The sequence below is a fragment of the Rhinolophus ferrumequinum genome, chromosome 9 (genome assembly GCF_004115265.2).
Source record: "Rhinolophus ferrumequinum isolate MPI-CBG mRhiFer1 chromosome 9, mRhiFer1_v1.p, whole genome shotgun sequence".
In the NCBI taxonomy this organism is placed as follows: domain Eukaryota; kingdom Metazoa; phylum Chordata; class Mammalia; order Chiroptera; family Rhinolophidae; genus Rhinolophus; species Rhinolophus ferrumequinum.
This window is the reverse complement of record NC_046292.1, coordinates 39,420,325-39,442,266: the sequence shown is the minus strand read 5'-3', so window position 1 is coordinate 39,442,266 and position 21,942 is coordinate 39,420,325. Positions and strand designations below refer to the sequence as shown.

Below are 21,942 nucleotides of genomic sequence, written 5' to 3'. Positions count from 1 at the left end.
CCACAGCTGCCCCAACTTCCTGGGGCCTCGGGCCCAGATCCCAGCACTGCCTTTCTTCCTAGTTATCCAGTCATTCATGGTGGGGCTGACTGAGAACCCACTTGGCGGGGCAGCCAGCCGGAGGAGGCCTGCGGGCCTAATCTCAGGGTGAGGGCTGACGTGTCCTGTGGAAGCTGAGGGACGTGCCGAGGTCAGGAACAAGCGGTGTGACCTCAAAACCCAGAGGGAGTGGTGGGGCCGTCAGGGCTGCAGGAGGGCGCGGGAGTAAGAGGACACGAGGTTCACTGAGGGTGAGTCCCGGCCCCTCACAGCTGCACTGGGGACCTTGCTGGGTTCACCTCTCCTCACAGGGCCTCAGATTTTCCTGTTTCCCTGGATGTCCACCCACCTACTTCACAAGGTTGGCATCACACGTTGTTTTGGGTGGATCCTTTATAGGTCAAGTCCAGCCTCACCACTTGAGTCTGTTCTCTAGCCCACGAGTCAACCAGCTTTCCTCAGATTCCCTGATCCGATGGGAGTGAGCTACTTCCTGGGGGCCCAATATTTTGTGGTGGTTGTTTTTAAATAGAACCAGCGTCGTTGTTTATTTCTGAATGCAAAAATGTTATTTCCTGATCATTTATATGCTCATTACAAAAATTTCATAAAGAAGAATCTCATCACCCAGAGAGATCTCTTTAATTATTTTCTATTTCTATTTGTGCACAGATATACGTGTATATGAGATCATATTCTGTGTCTGTTGGGCATGAGTTCAGCAGCAAGTAGAGTAGCTGAATCAAATAGGGGCTAAATTTTCCGCACATAGCGACAAGACCAGTGGCTGCTGGCTTTGGTTCACCATTGAATAGGTCCCAAATCTCTGATTCTCTTGGCATTTCCCCCATGGTTGCAAGACAACTGCAGCTCCAGCCTCTGAATGTGAATTCGAGGCCAGCAAACCTAATCACGTTTACCTTTTTCTCAGGAGACTTTTTCAGTAGTGACCCCAACAAATTTATTTTCGGGTCTGACTGGCCAGACTGGCAGTGGGAAACAGGCTTGTCGTGACTGACTTTGGATGAATCATAATTTATCATCTGGGAGTAGGTATATCATCCCTCCAAACAAAATCAAGGGAGGAGGGAATTAACATCCCCTCCTGCATTCTGCTTTCTAATCTCTCTTTTTATTAATCATGTATCGTGAGCATCTTTCCACATCAAGAAATACAGACGCAAAGGCATGGGGGGAAGGGGGAGGTTAAAGAGAAAAAGTAGAATGGTTGTTGCCACCCAGCTGGGGGAGGGTGTCAGGGAGTCAGAGTCTAGGCCCCGAGTTGCGGTTTGGGAAGATGCAAAAGGGGTGGACGGTGATGATGGTGAACAACAATGTAAATGGACTTAACATCCTTGAGCTGTACACTTACAAATGGTTAATGCAGCAAGTTTTATGTTATGGGTGTTTTACAACAATTTGAAAAAAAAGGAACTATGGACTCAATCATTTATTCAACAACCATTTATTGAGGGCCTGCTGTGTTTCGGGATCTTCTCTAAGCACTGAGGACACAATAACAAACATAACAGACAGAGAGTCCTTACCTTCCTGGGGCTTAGAGTCATGAAGAAAGTTATCAGAGAAATTCACAAGTCATGTGAAATCACAACCAAGATACGTGCTATGAAGGAGAGGTGCACGGCTCTGTGGGAGCAGGTGAAAGGGGATTTGATTCAATCAGGAGAATCACCGTTTTAATGGCCATATACCTTTCCCTGGCAGAGCTACAACATTATTCAGCCAACTTCCTATTGCTGGATGTTTAGATTCTTCCCACATTTGAACTATCTCAAACAGCACCATAATAAACACCCTTCTGTAAATGTATCTTGGCATACCTGTCTGAGTTACTTCCTTAGGATAAGAGTTCCTACACGTGGAATTGTGGAATTAAGGGGTACTCCACATGCTGAGGCACTAACCACACACTGCTATATTGCTCCCCCCCAAAAAAAACTTGTATCATTTCTATTCCCATCAGCAATGTAAAACAGAACCCTGTTCCTCCACATCCTGCCAACACCACCTGTTGTTATCATCTTTACAGAACGTGGCCAGTGTTATGAGGCGAAACATGGTTTCTTGTTGTTTTAATTGGCTTTCCTTTGATTGATTATCCCTGAGGTTGGCCATTGTTCTTGTTTGTCACAGATCTTCCCTGTGGCTAAAATCCTTCTCTTTTCCTGTCTGATTTCTCTTTCTCTCCCTCCCCCTTCTCCTCCCTTTCCCCCTCCCTGCCTCCCCCCACCCTCTCTCTCTCAAGTTCTTTCACTGTTAAGAACTGTGACCTCTGTCTGTCAGTGATTCTTTGCGCAGCTCTGAGGGTTACAAAGTCCTTCTTTCATGGAATCCTCGAGTTCTGTCCTTGTCAATCCAACTGCCTGAGGCTTTCCCATGTTTTCCAGGGCAGCAGCCACAGCCCATCCTAGTCAGGTCCCCGCTCGCCACCCATGTCCTCTCTAGCCACCCTCCACACTTGCAACCCTCAAACATGGTGGGTGACTTGGGGCTCCCAGCCTTTGTCCAAGTGGTTCTTCCTCCCCTTTCTTCCCTAGTGAAGCCTTCAGGACACAGCTCAGTGCAGCCACCTCTCTGAGAAGTTCTTGCTGACTCCCCAGGTGGGGTCAGACCCCCATGTGCTTCCCTCTGCTCAGCACTGACCACGCTGACCTGTCACTGTTCACTTTGCAGTTATCCCATGAGTGCCCCCGCCCCGCCCGACAGGCGTCAGACATCTCTCGCTGTCCCCAGTGCCTGGCATGGGATGAGGGTGGGGGCAGCAAGCAGGTGCCTAGACAGATTGTAGCCAGAAGGAAGGAAAGAAAGAAGAAAGAAAAGGAAGGAAGGAAGGAAGGAAGGAAGGAAGGAAGGAAGGAAGGAAGGAAGGAAGGAAGGAAAGAAAGGAGGAAGGAAGGGAGGAAAACCTATCCCTCTCCACCCCCAGGCTAGCTAATCAGGTGTCCAAAACCTGCTGTTGTCCATCTCCCACCACCCTAGGTCCGTTCTTGTCTGGGTTCAACACGGAAGGTGTGCAGGTGGCTTGGGCATTCTCACCATCTGAAGATTCACCTGGGGGGCCTATTATCTGACCTGAGCACTTCCTGGCCACTGAGACCCTCACTTGCACGCCCCCTGGGCTATCTTTGAACTAGGCACTGCCTTAGCCGTGGCTCTGGTGTCCTGGACAGAATCCATGGGGTTCCCCCGCTCCGTTTTTCAGGGCTTGTGGTCAGCAATGACTCTGGGACGCTGGCTCCACTAAGCTTCAGTCCTGATCTGGCATCTATCCGGTGCCACTCTCACAGGTGGAAAAAACCTTTCACAGGCCAGCTTGGGAATTGAATTCCTGCCACAGGCTATGAACCAGCCTTCTCGCCCGCACTGTATCCCCTCCATTCCCTTTTGCACTTATTAACCAGAATATGCCCTAAAGATTCCTTTCTTCATGTCACTCCTCTGCTCAAGAACCATCAATGGATCCTACTTGCCCATCAGATTAAATCTGAGCCGTACAGCAGGAATTCAAGGAGCCTCATGACTAAGCTCCAGCCTCCCTGTCTGACTTCGCCCACCATCACTCCAGCCATGCTAGTCTCCTCCAGGTTCTCAGGACCATCTCCCCTCCCATGGGGCTTTGCCCATACCATAACCTCTGCCTGAGACACCCTTGTTCCTTCATCACCTTTTTAGATCCTGGCTGGCAAACCCCACCTCCCCTGGACCCTTCTGGGGACAGAGCCCGGAGAGCAGTTTCCAGGTTCTCAACCTCACGTAGAAAGGTGCTGGCTCGGGTAGTAGATGGCCATCAGCTGTGACTAGTTGGCCATCAGCTGTAACCAGTGAGCCATTAGCCACTGATATAACTGCCGTGGCTGAGCTAGCAAGTGCGGATTGCAGTTAGCAAGTGGGGTTGGTTGTCAGAGAAGTGGACGGCAGGTTGCGGATAGTGTGGCTCCTGCTTCCTGTGTCTCCAACCCAGCCGCCAGCGAGAATATAGTAATATGACTGTGGGGACAGAGCCCCAAAAAGCAGTCTCCAGGCTCTCGGCCTCACATAGAAAGGTGCTGGCTCAGGTAGTAAATGGCCATCGACTGTGATCAAATGGCCATCAGCTGTGGCTAGTTGGCCGTCAGCTGTAACCAGTGAGCCATTGGGCACTAATATAACTGCCATGGCTAGGCTAGCAGAAAATGGGGGCCTAGCAAGAAGATGGTGGCTGAGCCTGCAAGTGGCTCAGTGAGGGTTGAGAATTGTGTGTCTCCTGTTTCCTGTTTCTCCAACACAGGTGCTAGCGAGAGTATAGAGATATGACTCCCCTACCTATGGCTCCGTGGGTGTTCCTTTTTGGCCTCACCATGTCCTGCGTTTTTATGTGGGGAGCGGGAGCTGAGACCCTGCATGACAACCCCCTTCCAACTATCCCAGTCCTTGCAACCAATTTAAAAACAAAAGACTGAGCCCTTGTGTGCTTTAGAATCACCTGGCTTGCTTATTCAAAAGTCAGACCACCCCAGACCTCTCTAGGGTGGTTCTAAGACACTGGACTTTTAAAACTTCACAGGAGAGTCTGATGCTGCCAGCCCAGCCATGTCCATTGGCCTGCGTTTGAGAAGTGCTGACGAGACAGTGCTGGATGCCAACCCCACGTCTCCACTGGCTCCTGACGTCTGCACGTTGTACACATTTCCCTCATGCCTACAAATGATAACTGCATTTACGAGGGCTCCCCAGGCACCAAGCACACACTGAGCACTCACTATGCATGATCTCAGCTAATTTTCACAACATGCTGTTACGTAGATATTATTTTATTGATAAGGAAACTGAGGACCAGAAGGGTGAGTCTCTTGGCCAAAGTCACAGAGCTCGGGGGGGCGGGGGAACCGGGTCTCAAGCTCAGGCTGATTGTGCCAAAGCCAGTACGCCTCATGCCTGCTATGCAGTCTGTGTGCGTGGGCCCACGAGCTTTCCCAGTGGGCACCTGGTTCAGTTCAATTCAGGTCAATTCCATCCTGCCCACCAGCACTACTGCCGCTTGTTTTTGCCTAGTCCTGGGCATAGAAATAGGGGTAGGGGTAGGAAGACGCCCTTGAAGGACCCCCCAATCCCGGTGGGGAGCTTGGCACATGCATAGCCAGTCACATGGGAAGCGCTGGGACCAGAGTGATACACACCATTTGGGAGGAGAGCGTGGGTGCAGATGGGTTCAGCCCTGGGAGGGGTGAGCAAGGCCAATTCAGGCTCCAGGGAACGGGTAGAATGTGAGCCAAGCCCGGAGGGATGATAGAGAAGGGGAAGAAGGGCATTAGGCAGAGGAAACAAGCAGGACAGTGTGAAGGGTCAGGTTTACAGTGGCTGCTGCATGGGAGGAAGTGGTAGACACATTGGCTGGAAAGGGCAGTTGGGGACAGACCATGTGGCCTCAGACGCCAGGCTCAGAAATGTGGCCTTATCCCGTGTGCAATAGGGAGTCATGGAAGGTGTGGGAGCAGGGGTGTGTCTGCCCTCAGCACTAGATCAGGAAGAGGCACAGGTAGGTGCTTGATGGAACCTTGCTCTCTGATTGGTTGATATGTGTCTTTCTGTCCTTACGATGGTCAGAATCACCCGGGACTACTGGATGGTTCCAGGCATGAATAGAAGGCCCAGTAGCTATACCTCTCCTCCTCCATTTAGCCCTTCTCTGGGAGGATGGGCAGATTATTCAACCTCTCTGAGCCTCAGTTTCTTCATCCATAAAATGGGGCAACACCCCAGCCTTGCAGGTCTTGAGGATGAAATTCAATCAGGTGAACATAGTGGAGCCGGTGCATCACTGAGTATTGTTATATGTGTGGACCAGGTGCGTGAAAAGAGCACAGGCTCAGAGGACCTACATGTGAATCCCAGCTCTGCCCCCGGAATAGCCCTCTCAGAGCTGGTGGGAGGATTAAACTCAGCAGGTTCACACACGTGGAGCACCCGTTACCCAGCAGATGATCGATAACGTTGGTTGCTGCCTGCCTGACCAGGCGCAAAGGATCCTGCTCCTCCTCCTTGCTCCCGGGACGCTGCCGCTCTCACTCAGCACTCGGCTCCCTCCTCCCCATCCCCAGAAAGGTGCTTCATTTGTGCCTTAGCTCGCTGTCACCTGACCTGCCCCTTGACACCTGGCACACTGTAGGTTTTCTGTACCAATTGCAAAGAGTTTTCACCTGCATCTTAATCCACTCACTCACTGTCGATTCATAAGCAGGACAGAGTTGATCCCCACTGAGCAGATAAAGAAACCAAGACCTGAAGAGGGGAAGGAGACTGATATTGTTTGCGCACCTGTGATGTGCAAGAGGCATTATACCCATTAGTTCTCCCTCATGACAGCCTGAGATTTAGGTATGATCCTCCCCACTGCATAAATGTGAATGTGGAGGCTCAGAGAGGGGCAGTGACATGTCCAAGGTCACACAGCAAGGACCTGGCACAGGCTGAATGCACACCCAGGTCTTTCCGACTCCGGCGTCTGGGATTCACAACAAATATTTGAAATGTGGGGTGGATAGATCCGTCCCCAGGGCTGTTGCAAGGACCAGATAGGGTAATAGTCTTGAGGGGGCACAGTGCTTACGGAGTAGGAGTAGAAGTGTAACCTTGTCCACCTCCACCTAATTGGATAGACAACGGAGACAGAGTCCGGGAGGGCTGCGACATGCCCATGATCACAGCAAGCAGCCAGCAGAGCCCGAACTCCCTCCCCCAGGGCCTCTCTCTTTCCCAGTTAAGGGCAGGGGCCATCACTCCATCCCTCCATCCCTCCAGGGCCTTTTCCTCCCAGACAGTGGAAACTTCCAAAGTTCCTCTGACCTGACAGGAGGGTGAAAAGAGCAGGAATTTCTGCCATGGTACACAACCCTGGAGCCTGGGGCTGAAAGCTGGAATTCCAGAGTTTGCCAAAGCTGTTCCTCCAGGCCCTTCAGCACCCCACCTGCCCTGGGGACCTCTTGCCCGCCCAGTTAATCGGCCAACTGGAGGAGCCACCCCTGAGGCCTGTGTCCTTAGAGGACACTGAAAGGTAGCAATGCCAAGGGAACGGGCACGACGGGGGGATTGCACATGTAATAAGCTCTTGAGGCATCACAGAACTCGGGATAGTCAGAGCTGCACGGAATAAGAGCCTGCTGGCCCCGGCTCTTCAAACTTTTAAAAAGCTACAGCCCCTTCTTTTCAAGTGAAATCCACAGCATTCTATTCCCCTTCTATTCCATAGTCACTAGCAGGCCCCCGAACAGGACCCACGGAGCAGTGCGACCTGAAGGAGAGCAGCAGCCTGACCGCCAGGAGCTCAGGGCCCTCACCACTCGGCCTCGGTGTCCTGTTGAACAGGACCAAGTTCACAGAGCATCAGCATCAGACAAAGCCACTCTGTGACTGGGATGGCAGAATCACTCGGCAGCCATGGCCACTGTCACAGCCACAACAATGACCAAACGTCACCCTCTCCTGTTGGAGGATGACTGCGGCTTCTCTGCCAATTACCCCTGCAGCTTGGGTCTCGTCTGCCCTTCTTCCAGATCAGACTGATTAAGATGCGCCATTACACAATTAGCCCTGCTTCCTGACAGTATCCAACCCAGAGCAGAGCCCCGCTTCCTTAGGCCCTCCCCCAAATCACCTCACACAAGCCCAAACCCCATAATAGGTCCCTTCTCACACTCTCCTACAGAGACACCTCATGGTCCCCAGGGGTTCTGTTCCCCTCACTACAATGAGTAATACACCCAACTATTAGCTACAGGGGGGCTCCTGGTGGTCTCCTGTAGGCGTCGGCAGTGGATCCATCAGATACCCCCAGCACCTAACCCCTGCGAAGGTCAAGGACCAGCACCCATCTTCTCCGTTTGCAAGTCCACAAAGGCAGCCGGACTTGCCCAAGGTCACAGAGTAGGGTGAATATATAATTCATCATTTAAGTTGGATGCCGTTGAGAGTGCAAGGGAGCACTACTAATAACCCTGCAAGGACACTGGCTATAAACCAGGACTGTCCTGAGCAGACCAGGTGTGTGGTCTCCCCATCACGCAGCAAGACGGTCGGGGAGCCAGAACTGCAGCCAAAGCCTGAACCCACCCGTCTCTGTCTGCTGCCCCCAAGCCCTCGGCGCGACTTCCTGGGACAAGTTTGGCATCTCTCTGCAGGCGGGCCTGCAGCCGGAGGGTCTTTGTTCTCTGCTAAGGTCTGGGGAATGCCCACCTGTTGTGATTCAGGGACGTTGGGGCCACCTCTGAGATTCCACACCACACAGCTGTCCCACGTGCTCACACCGCTGTGTTTGGTGTTCACTTTCCAGAGGGTTCTCATGATGGCTCATGTGTCCTGTCCAGAGCGGGGGCAGCTGGTTTTACATCAAAGAATTTGCAGGCGAATGAAGGTGGCCCTTTAAACATTGAGAACGTTTTTATTTTAGCCATTCGTGCTCGTGCTGCTTGTCACGCAGGTCCCCCTCCCCCCTGCCTTTGTAAACAGAGTGCAGGGACAAGCTACACCTCGCCCCCGTCTAAGGAGTGGGAACATGCGACGGCACAAAAGATGAGCCCGCGATGCCTTTCACTACCAAGGCTTTCACACTGGACATAGAATGACCCAGAAAGAAGAGGGAGTGGGTCCCAGGGGTGTGCCCTTCTGATGCAGCACGGAGGAGATCCCTTTCCCACTGCTGGGTCCCCCAGCCCTAATCTAGAGGCCCAGCCCAGGTGAAGGTCTCCCCCTCCCAGGTGGCCCAGAGTGCAACCTCTGAGTGTGTGGGCCTGGTTTGAGGTAGTGCCACTGCCCCTTTCTCTGAAGCTGCCATAGTCTCTGTGCTGAGACACGGAGGGGCTTGGCAGAGGTCAGCATCCTAAAAGCACTACTCTGTGATGCTACAACACAGTAGGTATCTTCAGGGGCTGCTGAAGCAGGCTGGGCTATTTGTCCCTGCATTCGCTGACCCCAGATGATTGTGTGTCACTCTGCTGCCTCTGGTGTGCCAATTTTTTACTTCTCTGCTCCCACTTCTGCTCTTGATCTGCACTCTGTCCCTAACTTACAAGAAACCAAGCTCACTAGATTGTGAGCCTTTGGAGAGCAAGAACTGTTAGTTCATGTGTCTTTCCCCCGAAGGTCCTGGCTTGGTGTCTGGCACATAGTAGATGCTCAGTATACACCACCTTAGTCAAATTGAGTTAAGCCAGGCAGGTTCGTTTCACCCACAATCCCAACCCAATGCAGACGTATTCTGCGGGGAGGGAGGTTCTCTGCGAGCTCTTTGCCTGGCTTTGTGACTCCTGTGCAGGCTATTCGTAGGTTTGAGTGTCAGAGAGTAAAGAGGCTGAGTCAAAGCGTTAGGGAAGTGGGAGAGGAGAACATTATCTGCAAAAGTTTCCTGGGTTCTGGTCAGTTCCTTACACCCTCAATGACCTCTGACTCTGGGCACAGGTGATACCAAGGTGAGTAAAGCAAGGATGCTAGCCTTGAGCAAACAGTCATGCTCCAGTGATAAGTATAAAAAGGCCCAAAGGTGGCACCAAAGAGCCGGGACTAACTTGTTCTAGGAAGCGGTGACATCAAGAAAGGCTTTCAGAGGAGGGACATCTATACCAAAGGGCTTCCTGGAAGAGGGGACAGACCGTGTGGGAAGGGGTGTGGGGCAGCAGGGTGAGCATGTGGAGGAGAGAGGACATGGCCCCGGGATTGAGGAGCAGAGGGTGCGGTGTGGGGCTGACCAGGATGGAAGTTGGGAGGTCAGCAGAGGTCAGTCATGGAAGGTTTTGGATCCTGGAGCAATGGGAGCCATAGGAGGGATGTGGGCGGTGGCGACGTGCTGAGCTCTGGGTGAAGACAGCTCACGCCAGCTACCAGGTGGACTACAGGGCTCAACAGGAACAGGAACACGGAGTCCTTCACACAGCGTCATGGGCCCAGGCATAGCACTAAGGAGGGCTCCTGTTCAGAGGCCAGCTTTGGGGGAAGGCAAAAAGGGTCTTGAGGACCCCAGCTGTCACAAATCTTCACAACAAATCACATTTCACCTTTACCCCCACCCCCAAAATAACAACTGGATGGGCGATGGTCCATTGAAAGTAATCACCTCCTCCCCGTGTGTTGTTTTACAGTTCTCCAAGTGCTCTAGAATCCACCACCTCATTTGAACCTCCATACAACCCCATTTCGCAGATAGGGAAATTGAGGCCCTGTGAGGAGTTCACACAGGGCTAGTGGCCCTGCAGGCTAGCACTCAGGGACAGTTCCGTCTCAGCCCTGGGCATCGGGCTCAAAGCCCAGTTCTTTGTCTGGGAGGGGGTCCCCCGGGCTGTCTGGCAGCCCATAGTACAAGTCTTCCTCCTCCTGCTCTGGCTCTTCCACGCCTGTATCCGAAGCCGCCTCGTCCTCCTTTGTCCTCGGGGAACGCTGCCAGTAGCTGGGCAGGGCTGTGTCCTGCCACTGCCCCTCTGGAGGAGCATCCTCCGACGTGGGGGCGTCGATCAGAGCAAAGTCATGGAAGCGGTCCAACCTGTACCTGCAGGCCCAGGGCTCCCGTGGCTGGGGGCCAGGCTCCTCCCCCTCAGGTGGAGATGGGTTGGGGCTGCCACTCTCACTGGAACCCAAGTCCAGGTCATCTTGGAAGGAAGCCAAAGGTGCAGGGCCCTGAGGACAGGCTGGGGGGCTGTAGGGGCAAAGCCAGAGAGGAAGAGGATAGCTCTGAGTCAGACTGCCTGGGTCCAAACTTCAGCAAACTAGCTGCAAGGCCATGGGAGGTGAGCTCACCTGCCTGGGCCTCACTTTCCTCCCCTGTAAGGTGGGGGAAATAATAGTATTCACTCCTCTGGTGTCTCTAAGCTTTATAGCAGATCATGTGTGCAAAGCACTTTTCACAATACCTGACACATAGTAAGTGCTCAAAAATGGACTATTATGTTATTATCCAAACCACGTCACTCAGGGGTCTCCTCTGGGCCCTCAGACCCCATCACACTAGGTACCACCATCTGTTCCCTCATCTGCCTCTACCATTGGACTGGGAGCTCCTGTAGGGTGGGGTCCTCAAGGCCTGGCAGGGAGCTGGTGCCCGGTAATGGTGGTCGGATGAGTGAATCAAGAGATGAATGAGGAACCCACAGCCAAGCATGGAGTGGGCTGGGGAGTGACCGCTCAAGGCCATCAAGCACGTCGGGAGCAGTCTGGATTTGAACTCAGGTCCTCCGGTTCACTGCCCCGCTACCCATGACAGGCGCTCGAAGAGCACAGAGGCCTATGGTGTGCCCAACACTTAAATGCACTGTCCCAACCTTCACAACAACCCTCTGAGGTAGGAGTGATTATTCCCATGTGGGGAAACTGAGGCTCAGGAGGATAAGAAACTTGCCAAGGTTATACAGCAGAGCTGCTAGGATTTGAACCCGGGCCCATCTGACTAGAGCCCAGACTCATGCGCCTGCTACACCTGCTGCCTCTCAGAGTGTCCCCACCCCCACTGCCCTCTCTCCTCCCAAATGAACCCAACCACCCCTCAGTGGCCCACATCCCTCCTCCTCCACCCAGAAGTGGGTGCACCCCCAATCTTGCGCTCTGCACACTCACCCAGGTCTGCTCTGAGTTGGGTTTCTTTCTCCCTCGTCCTCCTCTGAGCCCCTGTGGACGACCACGGCAGCCTCCATCCAGGCCTGAGCGTCAGGAAGGCCCCCTGCTCCTCTCTCACAGGCTTCCGGCTGCTGCTGTGCCCGCTCAGGGACTAGCAGGGGGCGGGGGTCCTCGCTGCAGCCCAGGACCTTCATCCGGATGTGGCTGAAGTCGGGGAGGCTCTGGTCATAGGCGGCTTCCTCCCACAGCCTGACATAGGGGGGCTGCAGGCTGGACGGGTGAACGGCAGGCGGCGGGAGAGAGAACAGGTGGGTGTGCGAAGATTCGTCCAACAGCCATCCGTGCTGCCCCTGGCCTGCCTGCTCTGTCCCCCTGGTCTCCCTGATGTCAAAGAAGCCTTGGGGTTATCATCACTGGACCTAGTTCATGGATGAGGAGTCTGAGGCCCAGCAAGCGAAGGGAAGTGGCCAAGCTCAGACTCTCAGCCCTGTGTTCCTTTCACTCCATGTCCCCAAAGTTAACCCCAAAAGTGCAACTGCAAAATGAAGACCAGAAGACTGAGAGTGTGCTGGGTTCCAGCTGGTGGGCTAACGGCTTTGTGCGTATCATCCCATTTATTCTGAACAAGCACAACGATTGTTCCTGCTTTTCAGATGAGAGCTCCAGTACTGGCGCGGCTATTGCGGGCTCCTTGCCTGCCGGGCTCTGTCAGGCACCCTCCCCGTAACTCTGGGAGATACTGGAGGAAACTGAGGCACAGAGACCAGCTGACTTGCCCATGTGACTGAAACACTGAGCATTGTGCGTGGGGCCCCAGGCGCCATGTTTTCTACTGCCATCTGCAGAACCTTTGGAAAGTGAGGTTCCCTTGCTTAGGACTGGGGACTAACCAGAAGGAGCCCAGACTCGGGCTGACCTGAGCCTCAGCTCTGTCACAGCAGCTCTCCCCGTGTGACTCATCCTGATGCTGGCCCCCATGCCCACCCAGGTTCTGTCGCCTCATTCCCCTGAGACATTTGGTCACTCTCTGTGCCAGCAACCGAAAATACCATCACTGCCTCCTTCCCCAAGCAAAGTGGAGAGAGTTCCAGGGCCCCAGCCACACACCCTGGACCTGCAGCCTGCCCTTCTGAGCATGAAGTCACAGCATCCAGGGGCAGGGAGGGGGAATGCTGGCGTGCTCTCTGCCATGGCTTGTGAGTCAGGGCGTAGCACCTCCATGGACGAAGGCAGGTCTGATCTGGTCTGTCACTGACTCCCCGTGAGGTTTGGGGGCTTGTGATTATACTTCTTAAGCCTCCGTTTTCCACATCTATATAAAGGGTTGGACACACCCTTTCACAGGGTTTCTATGAGTACTGAAGGAGGTCATGGCTACAAAATGCCTGATTTGGTCTCAGATACATAGGAAATGCTTCTTACTAATGATGACAAACGCTTACAGAGGGCCTACTGTGTGCCAGGTTCTGGTCTTAGCACTTGACTTATATTAGCTCACTGAACCCTCCCTGAAACCCCAGAAGGAAGGTACCATTAGTATCCACATTTTACAAAGAGGACAAAGAGAGGTGTGTCATTTTCCCAAAGTCACACAGCCAGTAAGGGGCAGAGCCCAGGGCTCTGTTGTTTGCTATGGTAGTAGCAGTCACAGCCTTTGGGGATTTAGTGTCAAACCTGATTTTCATGTTTGGTCTGCCACTAGTGAACTAGTCCCCAAGCCTCAGTTTCCTCATCTATAAAATGGGAATAATAATGGCTGCCTCATGGAATTGAGAGTTCAAAACAATCCGTGATTTCTAATAGTATATGTTCAGTAAGTAGGAAGGCCAAGCCGAAGCCTGGAGCAAGGGAAGGAGACACCATCCTCCCCTTCCACCCCACTCCCTCACTCTCCTCTGTAAGGGGAGACTGGCTCACTGCCCTCCCCTCTACCCACTCCCAGCCTCGGAGGGCCCAGCACCTACCTCTTCATCTCAGCAGTGAGCCCGTTCTCCAGCAAGCCCAGTGGCTTCGAGGACAGGATGCCTTGGAAGTCTGAGTCAGCGGGTACGAAGGCGATCTGCAGGGCAAAGGGGAGCCGGCTTTGCTGTGGCTGCTCACACAGGCCCTTCACACTGCTCCCCTCAGGCCATGGGCCTAACCTCTCCACATGCCCTGGGAGAGGCCCAACTAGGCAGGGCCTCACATTTTGACAGGAGAGAATCCTGCTTAGGGCCCAGCACCAGTGAGTGGATGGATCCCTGGGCTCCTGCTCCCACTTGGCTCTATATTCACCCAACAAACATTTATTGAGCACGTGCTGTGTGCCAAGCACACTAGGGGGCAGTAGGCAGTGAGACAGACATCCCTGTCCTGAAGGAGATCACATCTTGTCATTTCTCAGGGTCCTTGTCCAATGTCCAGAATGTGCCTGGCACAGAGGAAGCACTTCATTCATATGGTGAATGAGTGGAAAGCAGGTCATTGTCATGTGTTTCTTGGCACAGAGGCTGTGGTGGGGGATAGAGAAGTGTATGGCTGGGGTTGCACCCACCAGTACCTCTACCTGAACTTTCAGGGATCAAGAGGTCTCTGCAAGTACAGCCCCATGTGGAGGGCACAGGGTTGCGGAGGGGAGGTGGGTCATAAGGAGGCAGTGGGATGAGGCAGAAGGAGCCCTGTCTTTGGGGTCTGGTCATCTCCCCTCCCAGGGCCTCTCTGTGCTCCTCTGTAAAATGGGGTTAGCCTCGAAGAGATATTTGCAACATTGTTCACAGTAGACAAGAGGCGGAAGCAACCGGACTGTCCACACACAGATGAATGAGTAAACAAAATGTGGTATATACATGCAATGGAATGTTATCCAGCCTTAAAACGGAGTGAGGGGTGGCGGATGGCTCAGCTGGTTAGAGCGCGAGCTCTGAACAACAGGGTTGCCGGTTCGATCCCCACATGGGCCAGTGAGCTGTGCCCTCCACAACCAGATTGAATGTAACAAGCTACCACTGAGCTGCCGGTGGGGAGGCTGGATGGCTCAGGTGGTTAGAGTGAGAGCTCTTAAAACTAAGGCTGCTGGTTCAATTCCCGCATGGGATGGTGGTGGGCTGTACCCCCTGCAACTAAGATTAAAAACGGCGACTGGACTTAGAGCTGAGCTGCGCCCTCCACAGCTAGATTGAAGGACAACAACTTGGAGCTGACGGGCCCTGGAAAAACAGTGTTCTCCAATATTACCCAATTAAAAAAATAAACTGAATGAAGTTCTGACATATGCTAGAACATGGATAAAATTGAAGAAATAAGCCAGTTACAAAAAGACAAATTCTGGGGCCGACCCGGTGGCTCAGGCAGTTGGAGCTCCGTGCTCCCAATGCTAAAGGCTGCCGGTTCGATTCCCACGTGGGCCAGTGCCAGATGGCTCAGTTGGCTGGAGCATGGGTTCTCAACCACAAGGTTGCCAGTTCGATTCCTCGACTCCTGCAAGGGATGGTGGGCTGCGCCCCCTACAACTAACAATAGCAACTGGACCTGGAGCTGAGCTGCGCCCTCCACAACTAAGATTGAAAGGACAACAACTTGACTTGGAAAAGTCCTGGAAGTACACACTGTTCCCCAATTAAGTTCTGTTCCCCTTCCCCAATAAAAAAATCTTAAAAAAAAAAAAAAAGAGCAGTTTTAAAAAAAGGACAAATTCTGTGTGATTCCACTTATATGAAGTCTCTAGAATGGTCAAATTCATCCAGACAGAATGTAGAATGGTGGTTACCACTGACTGGAAGGAGGGGGATTGAGGACTTATCGTTCAATGGTCAAAGAGTTTCAGTTTTGCAAGATGCAAAGAGTTCCGGAGGTCTGCTGCACAACAATGTGAATATAATTAACATTACTGAACTGTACATTTAAAAATGGTTAAGATGATAAATTTTGTGTTATGTGTATTTTACCACAAGTTGAAAAACAAAAAGCGGACTAGTGATGCCTGTCTCCTGGGGATGCTGTGAGGATTCCATGAGATAATATATAACAAATCCTCCAGCACGGTCCTGACACCTAGTAGCTGCTCAGTAAATCATAGTTTGATGTCACTGAAGATGAAGCTTCCTTCTCTGAGTCTTGGTCTCCTCAGCTGAAATTTGTTTAACAAATATTTGATGAGACCCGACTGCATCATAGGTTCAGCCCCCTTTTCCCTTCCCATAGAGGACAGTGAGTAAAGGACACTGTCTGCACTGTAAAAGCTTCATCCTGCTGGGGAGAAGGGAATGGTGGATGCAGGGGTTCTCAGAACTCCTGGGAGGGGTGAGCTTCCCAAGTGTCTGGACATGACGCAGGGACCTGGGTATCTTTCCCACCCACGAAGGACGCCCTGCACTTGCCAGCTGGCTCTGTGCTTCCTAGAATCTGCCCCTTCCTCTGCTTTATTATCTCATGGACAAGGAATCATCCTCGTCTTCCTCCTCATCACCACCACCACCATCACCACCGTCATCATCGTGGTCGTCACTGTGAAAAGCCTAGAGGAGAAGGACAGGCAGAAGTAGCTCAGAACACAAGTCCTTTTAAGAGAGGGGGACAGGCAGAGTGGAAGCTGGAAAGGGGCAATCAGACCATGAAGATCCCAAAATATCAGACTAAGGAGTTCAGCTTTTATCCAGAAACAGTGAGAGCCCTGGAGGAGTTCTCAGCAGGACAGTGCACAGGCCTATTGGAGTTCAGACAAATCCCTCCAGAGGGGGAGCGAGTGAGGAGAGCCCATGGAGAGGACAGATCAGTCACCACCAATCGGGGGCCCGATCCTGGACTCCAGCTGAGGAGGCAGGAGTAGGGAATGGGGACCTATGGGCAGAGGCAGAAGCTGGACATGAAGAGACCTTGTTTCCCTGCCAATGCTTCCCTTTCTCCCAGCTCCCCTGCCCCACCTCAGCTAACGGGCAGTGTCTCTCACTGCCCCACTTACTGGACTTGCCACAATTCCTCCTCCTCTCTCCAGCCTAACACCCAGCTGACCACCACATTTGACCAACTCTACTTGAGAAATTCAGCGAGATAAGCTAAATGGTAGTGCCAGTGCCCTGTCCAGCCACAGCAGGTACTGTACATTTGATGAGCCGGAAATGTCTGCCCAGTTCCTACAGTCTTGGGTTCAAATTCTGCCTTAATCTGGAAGACCATCATCTCTCACCTGGACCAGAGAAGGAGCCTCCCCTCCTGGTCTGCTTGCCCCTGAACCTTCCTCCTCCCAATGTCAGCCTGATAACTTTCTTGAACTGCAAAGCTGATCATTTCCTTGTCTTGTCCCCTCCACTAAAGGGTAACGTCCAAACTCCTTAGCATGGCATCTGAGGCCCGGAGGAGTTGAGCCCTACCCCTTTTCCATCTTCCCTTCCTCTCCCACCACCCCAGCAGCCATGCTGACCCACCTGCCTTGCTCTTCCACCTCGTGTCTCTGATCATGCTGTTCCTGGAACGTCTTTCCCATCTTCTCTGCCCAGGGAACTTGTATTTGGCCCACAAAGCCCAGCCCATCTTCTCTGTGAAGCCTACTCCCTCCCCGTCAGGCAGAAAATCGTCTTCCCTGCAAGACTCGCAGCCCCTCAAAGACAGGGGCAGTTTCATTCATGTTGGTGTCGACTACCCCTTACCCCCATATCTTAATGGGTTGACTCCAGTCCCTTTTGTTTATGTTTCCTTCAATCCAGGAAGTTCCCATTTGTCAGGCACCAGAGGCAGGGGGAGGGCGCTGAGAAGGGGGATGGGCCCCCCTCCCCGCAGTTGCTGAGGGCTGATGGCCGGCCCAGGTACCAAGGAAACAATGTGGGAGACAGGCCCTGCCCCTAAGCCTGCCTCCCTGGTTTACAGCACACCTCCCTCCCTTCCCTTCGTGTGCTGGCTCTAACACCCACGCAGACCCACCCCTGCACTCACACCTGCACATACACAGAGACCGCCCCTGCCAAAAACACCAATCCTGGGAATAATGCCTTCAAACCAGCTCTGTGCCAGGCGTGAGGCTGGCTCCCCCACTGGTTCCTCCCACTCGGCAAGGCTGGAGAGGCAGGGGACTCCCTCTGCCAAGGTCACAGAAGTGGGGCAGGAGGGAGGAGGGATTTGAATCTGGGCTTGTTGCAAACCAGAACGTGTTTCCAGCCCACCATCCTGCCTCCACACACCGGGACACGTGAATCTATCAACAGTTACTCATTAATACGCAGTAATATTCCCTCTCCCTCATCTCTCTCTCCCTCATCCCCCACTGCCACCCGGTCACTCTGCCCACCACCCCAGAGCCACCTCTGGGAAAGGGGCACAAGGCAGGAAGGACACTACTCTCTGTGCCCCCGCACTGCCCCCTTGCTGTCCCCCAGGGCCCAGCCTTGTCACCGGAAGGAGAACGACAATGGAGGTGGAGGTGGTGACGTGGGTAGCTTGGGCCCCAAGGACCTTGTCTCCCCCATGACCTCTGCTCAGGGCATTTCATAGACAGAGGCAAGTTGACTGTAAACTGCTGGGTAAATGACTACAAACCAGCCAGGACCGCCCCAGCTCCAAATATTCTGACAGCCTGGGGCTGACCCATGGAGGGGGCAGGGCTGGGGAGAGCCAGGTGCAGGTCCCCGGGGAGCCTCCTGCCTCCTACCCCGGCCCCCTCCCCCAGCACAGTCATCCAGACAGGAGGGGAGGAGCGGAGGGGGCTGCCAGTGGTGGGGGCTGCGTGGGGACTAGAGACCTAGATGTCAGGACCAGCAAGGCCCTTACATGCAACCCCTTTCCCATCCCCTTTTCCTGACTCACACATTGTACAAATGAGGAAACTGAGGCTCAGAGAGAGAAAGGACTTGACCAAAGTCTTCCAAGCAGTTAGGCACAGAGCCCAAGTTCGAATCCATGCTTCTATTTTTGTTTCCCTGAGTGTGACCAGCTGTGTGACCTTAGAAAAGCCACACTAAAAACTTTTCTGGGCACTAAAAACTTCCAACTCCTGACATGCCTATTCCACAGGGCTGTTGGGAGGATCAATGACAGTAATGGTGACAGCCCTTCACCTAAATACAATACTCTACAGTTTATAAAACATTTCTACATCCCATCTCTTCTCTGTTCATAATAACTGTGAGCTGGGAGAAATAGGGGGTTGGGGCCCCATTTTGCAGATGTAAGAAACTGAGGCTCAGAAAGATAAACATCACACAGAGAGTTTGGACAGAGCTGCAACTAGAACTCAGGAGTCCCAAACCAGTGCTCTTCCTGTCACTAAGTTACACGCAAGGCTAGGAGTATACTGAAACTCCAAAGGACAGAGTACTGACCAACTCATGCCATCAAGGTTACACCTGAGCCCCTCAGAACTCTCAGTAACTCTGAGGCACAGGGTTGCCCCTCCGAGGTAGAGGCTGTGCCTTAAGTCACACATATCTGAGCTCCAATCCCAACTCTGACACTTAAGAGCCATGAGACCTCACCTTTCCGAGCCTCGGGCTTCTCCACTGTAAAATGGAACTACAGAGGTACCAGAAGCTCCAGGTGAAGACTGAACTTCACCATGAACGCAGGAGTGCCTGACAGGGGGCAAGCACTTACTACCGTCACTTTGGTTTCAAGCACACGGATAATGTGTGTTGGTTGGGTTTTACTGTCTCCCCTGTGGTGCCTCGTTCGGGGCTCCAGAGGCAGGGGGCTTCTGATCAATCCTTATGATAAGGAAGGGAGTAAGGGTGGGATGGATGGAGGATGGATGGATGGATGGATGATCAGGAACGTGGAGAGAAGAAGAGAGGTGAAAGGGGGAAGGATGAAAAGATAATTGAAGGATGGGGCACAGCACACCCTGGAATAGAGGCACAGCCCAGACTTCCTGGCCCCTGGCCCCTGACCCCCAGCCGACCTGCCCCTCCATCCCACCGCCTACCTTGGGGTAGCACTGGCACATGCTCCAGATGACGCCCCCAATCACCATGACGCTGCCCATGGCATAGAAGGTGCCATAGACCTGGGGCCGGTCATGGCTCATGAGGAACGTACCGAGGGCAAGCAGGAAGAGCCCCAGCACAATGAAACCGATGCGGAAGGTCTTCTCGTCTGTCATGGCTGCCCCCCCAGGCCGCCGTCAGGTCCGTGCACCGCCGTGGAGGGGCGCCGGTGAACCAGTGTGGTGCACAGCCACACACCACACACTGGGAGGGATGACACTCCGGAATCACTGCAAATTCGGACTTAAAGGTAAAGGGAGGGTAGAGTCCCTCAAGTCCAGCTACAATTGCAGGGCACACAGGTTCACCAGGCTGCGGGAGCTACGCTTGGATGGCCCCTGCCCCCACCATCCACCGTCATTCCCTCTCACCTTCCCTCTGGGCCCAGCTGAAGTGTGTGTGTGACTCTGAGTGAGGGACAAGCCAGGAGAGAGAGGGGGAGGTTACAGGGGCTGGGCCCCAGCCAAGCTTTGACATCACCTCATTTGCCTGTGTTGGGGCTGAGCTAGATGGACAGGCGGACCCACACCACCCAGCCATGGGAAGCCAGGTACAATGCCGCAGCCAAAACACATCAGAATACCACTGGAAGATGCCAGGCTCCCACAGGCTGACATTTTAGAATCCCGAAGCATTCTAGTCTCTTCAAGGTCATGTGTCCATTCGGGGTTCAAGAATAATAACCCATATTTACCGGACAGTGTCTGCTTGCATGGAGCTGTTTTAAAGATGTTACAGGTATTTCTCATTTAAGGGGAATCCTGTGAGGCAGGCACTACTATCCCATTTTACAAATGAGCACACGGAGGCACAGACAATAAGTCATTTTGCCAAGGTCTCAGAGCTACAAATGGCACAGCAGCTGGGATTTGAACCCAGAGGCCATGCTCCTAGCCATCATGTGATACTCCCTAGCTATAGCAGGGTGGTTGAAAGTGTGCGCTCTGGGGCCCAGGCAGACTGCCTGGGATTGAGTTTTGGCTCCTCTACCATGGGCAAGGTGGCCTTCATCAAGTTACCTCCCTGTGCCTCAGTTTTCCTCCTCTGTAAAATGGGCATAATAATAGCACCTCCCAAGTTGGAGATGTCTGCAGGTCTGGCCTCCTTGGCTTCCTCTCTCCCCTTCTCTCATGCTCTGTGAGCTGGCCCCTGGAAAGGCTCTGGTGTCTTAATGCCCCTGTAGGGTGTGGATGACTGACAGCGATTTCCATGCCTCTTACTCTAGGAAGATGCCTTAATCCTAAAAATGACATTGCAATGGTGGCATTCCAATTCTGGGGATAGGCTGATGGGAGAAAATCAGGTTCTTTTACAGGATTATAGGAAAATGAGGACCGTCAGTGTCTAAAAGAAAACATTAACTTGTCGTTTGCACAGAGTTGCTGAAGTGGGGTAATGGCTTCCATTCGGCATCCTGACTTGCGTCATGGATTTTCCTGTTTGTCGTCTTCACCATATCCCCCTTCTCCAGCAAGAGCTGTGCTTCCTGGACATCATACCTCCGTTCACACCATACCCTCTACCTGCTGCTCCTGCCCACACACACTTTTTCCAGCAGCGGTTTCTCCTTTACCAGCCCTCAGATCCAGCTGGGCTACATACACCCTACAGTTGGCAGAGAAGGTCCCCTATCACAGAGCTCAGGAGAGGCTCCCAGTGAGAGGTTGCTGGGGAGTCCGAGAAGGGCTGAGAGTCACTGACTCATGTCCAGGTCTGAGTCCCCAGGTAAACTTGGGCGGGTGGCTCCGTTCTGGGCTTGAATTTTGTCACCTTTGGATTGAGGGTGAAACCAGGGCCACCTCTCGGGTAATTGTGCATGTAAGTGACCTGCTGGTGGAGAAAATGCTTTGTAATCTGGGCTCATCAATAGGCCCAGACCCACCACCCCGGAAATACTATTATTATCTTATGGAGGCTCAGAGAAGGGAACTAATGAGTGCCCCTCCCAGAAAAGGAAACGGAGGCCCAGAGGGCCCTTAGCCAGCTCTCTCGGGTCCTGGCGTTCTGGTGGGCGATGGGAATGGATGTCCGTGGTCGCTGTCCAGCAGGAGCCTCTCGCGCCCCCTTGTGGCGGTCGCCGCATGCTCTCGACAAGGCGCTTTCACACCTTTTCGGTCATGCCCCTGTCCCTCAGCCCCGAGAGGGGCATAGGGGAGGGGTTAGCATGCCCATTTCACACGCGAGGAAACTGAGCCCGGGGAGTGGAAGGGACTGGCCAAGATTTCCCCAAACTGTGTCGGCGGCTGAGCGACGACCGGGACCTACACAGCCACAGCCCCAGTGTAGATGGATCTATCTGATCCTTCACCTTTCCAGAGAGGCCTCCCGCTCACCCAATCACTCTCCTCCTCTCCCCACCTTTTCT

The 21,942-nt window shown here is 53.2% G+C and overlaps 1 protein-coding gene across 2 annotated transcripts; it reads right to left on the bottom strand.

The window, feature by feature from the left end:
* Window positions 1–8,599: 8,599 nt before the first annotated feature.
* BSND (barttin CLCNK type accessory subunit beta) lies at window positions 8,600–19,947 on the bottom strand. 2 transcript variants are annotated; one of them, XM_033114879.1, is made up of 4 exons: window positions 19,517–19,947; window positions 13,596–13,690; window positions 11,632–12,012; window positions 8,600–10,717 (listed from the first exon to the last, which is right to left on the bottom strand). In XM_033114879.1, exons 1-4 carry the CDS (start codon window positions 19,691–19,693, stop codon window positions 10,306–10,308), a joined length of 1,065 nt encoding a protein of 354 aa, XP_032970770.1. In that variant the 5' UTR covers window positions 19,694–19,947; the 3' UTR covers window positions 8,600–10,305. The 2 variants fall into 2 exon arrangements, with proteins under 2 accessions (XP_032970770.1, XP_032970771.1); XM_033114880.1 differs by having other exon boundaries at window positions 11,632–11,901.
* Window positions 19,948–21,942: the final 1,995 nt, after the last annotated feature.

Excerpts from the sequence above, each read along its gene's own strand:
- BSND (XM_033114879.1), bottom strand. The coding sequence starts at position 19,693 with ATGACAGACGAGAAGACCTTCCGCATCGGTTTCATTGTGCTGGGGCTC. Across the intron at positions 12,013-13,595 it reads CTCACTGCTGAGATGAAGAG|GGAGACCAGGGGGACAGAGC; the intron begins GTAGGTGCTGGG and ends CTTTGACATCAG. Across the intron at positions 10,718-11,631 it reads CCAACTCAGAGCAGACCTGG|CCCCCCAGCCTGTCCTCAGG; the intron begins GTGAGTGTGCAG and ends TTGCCCCTACAG.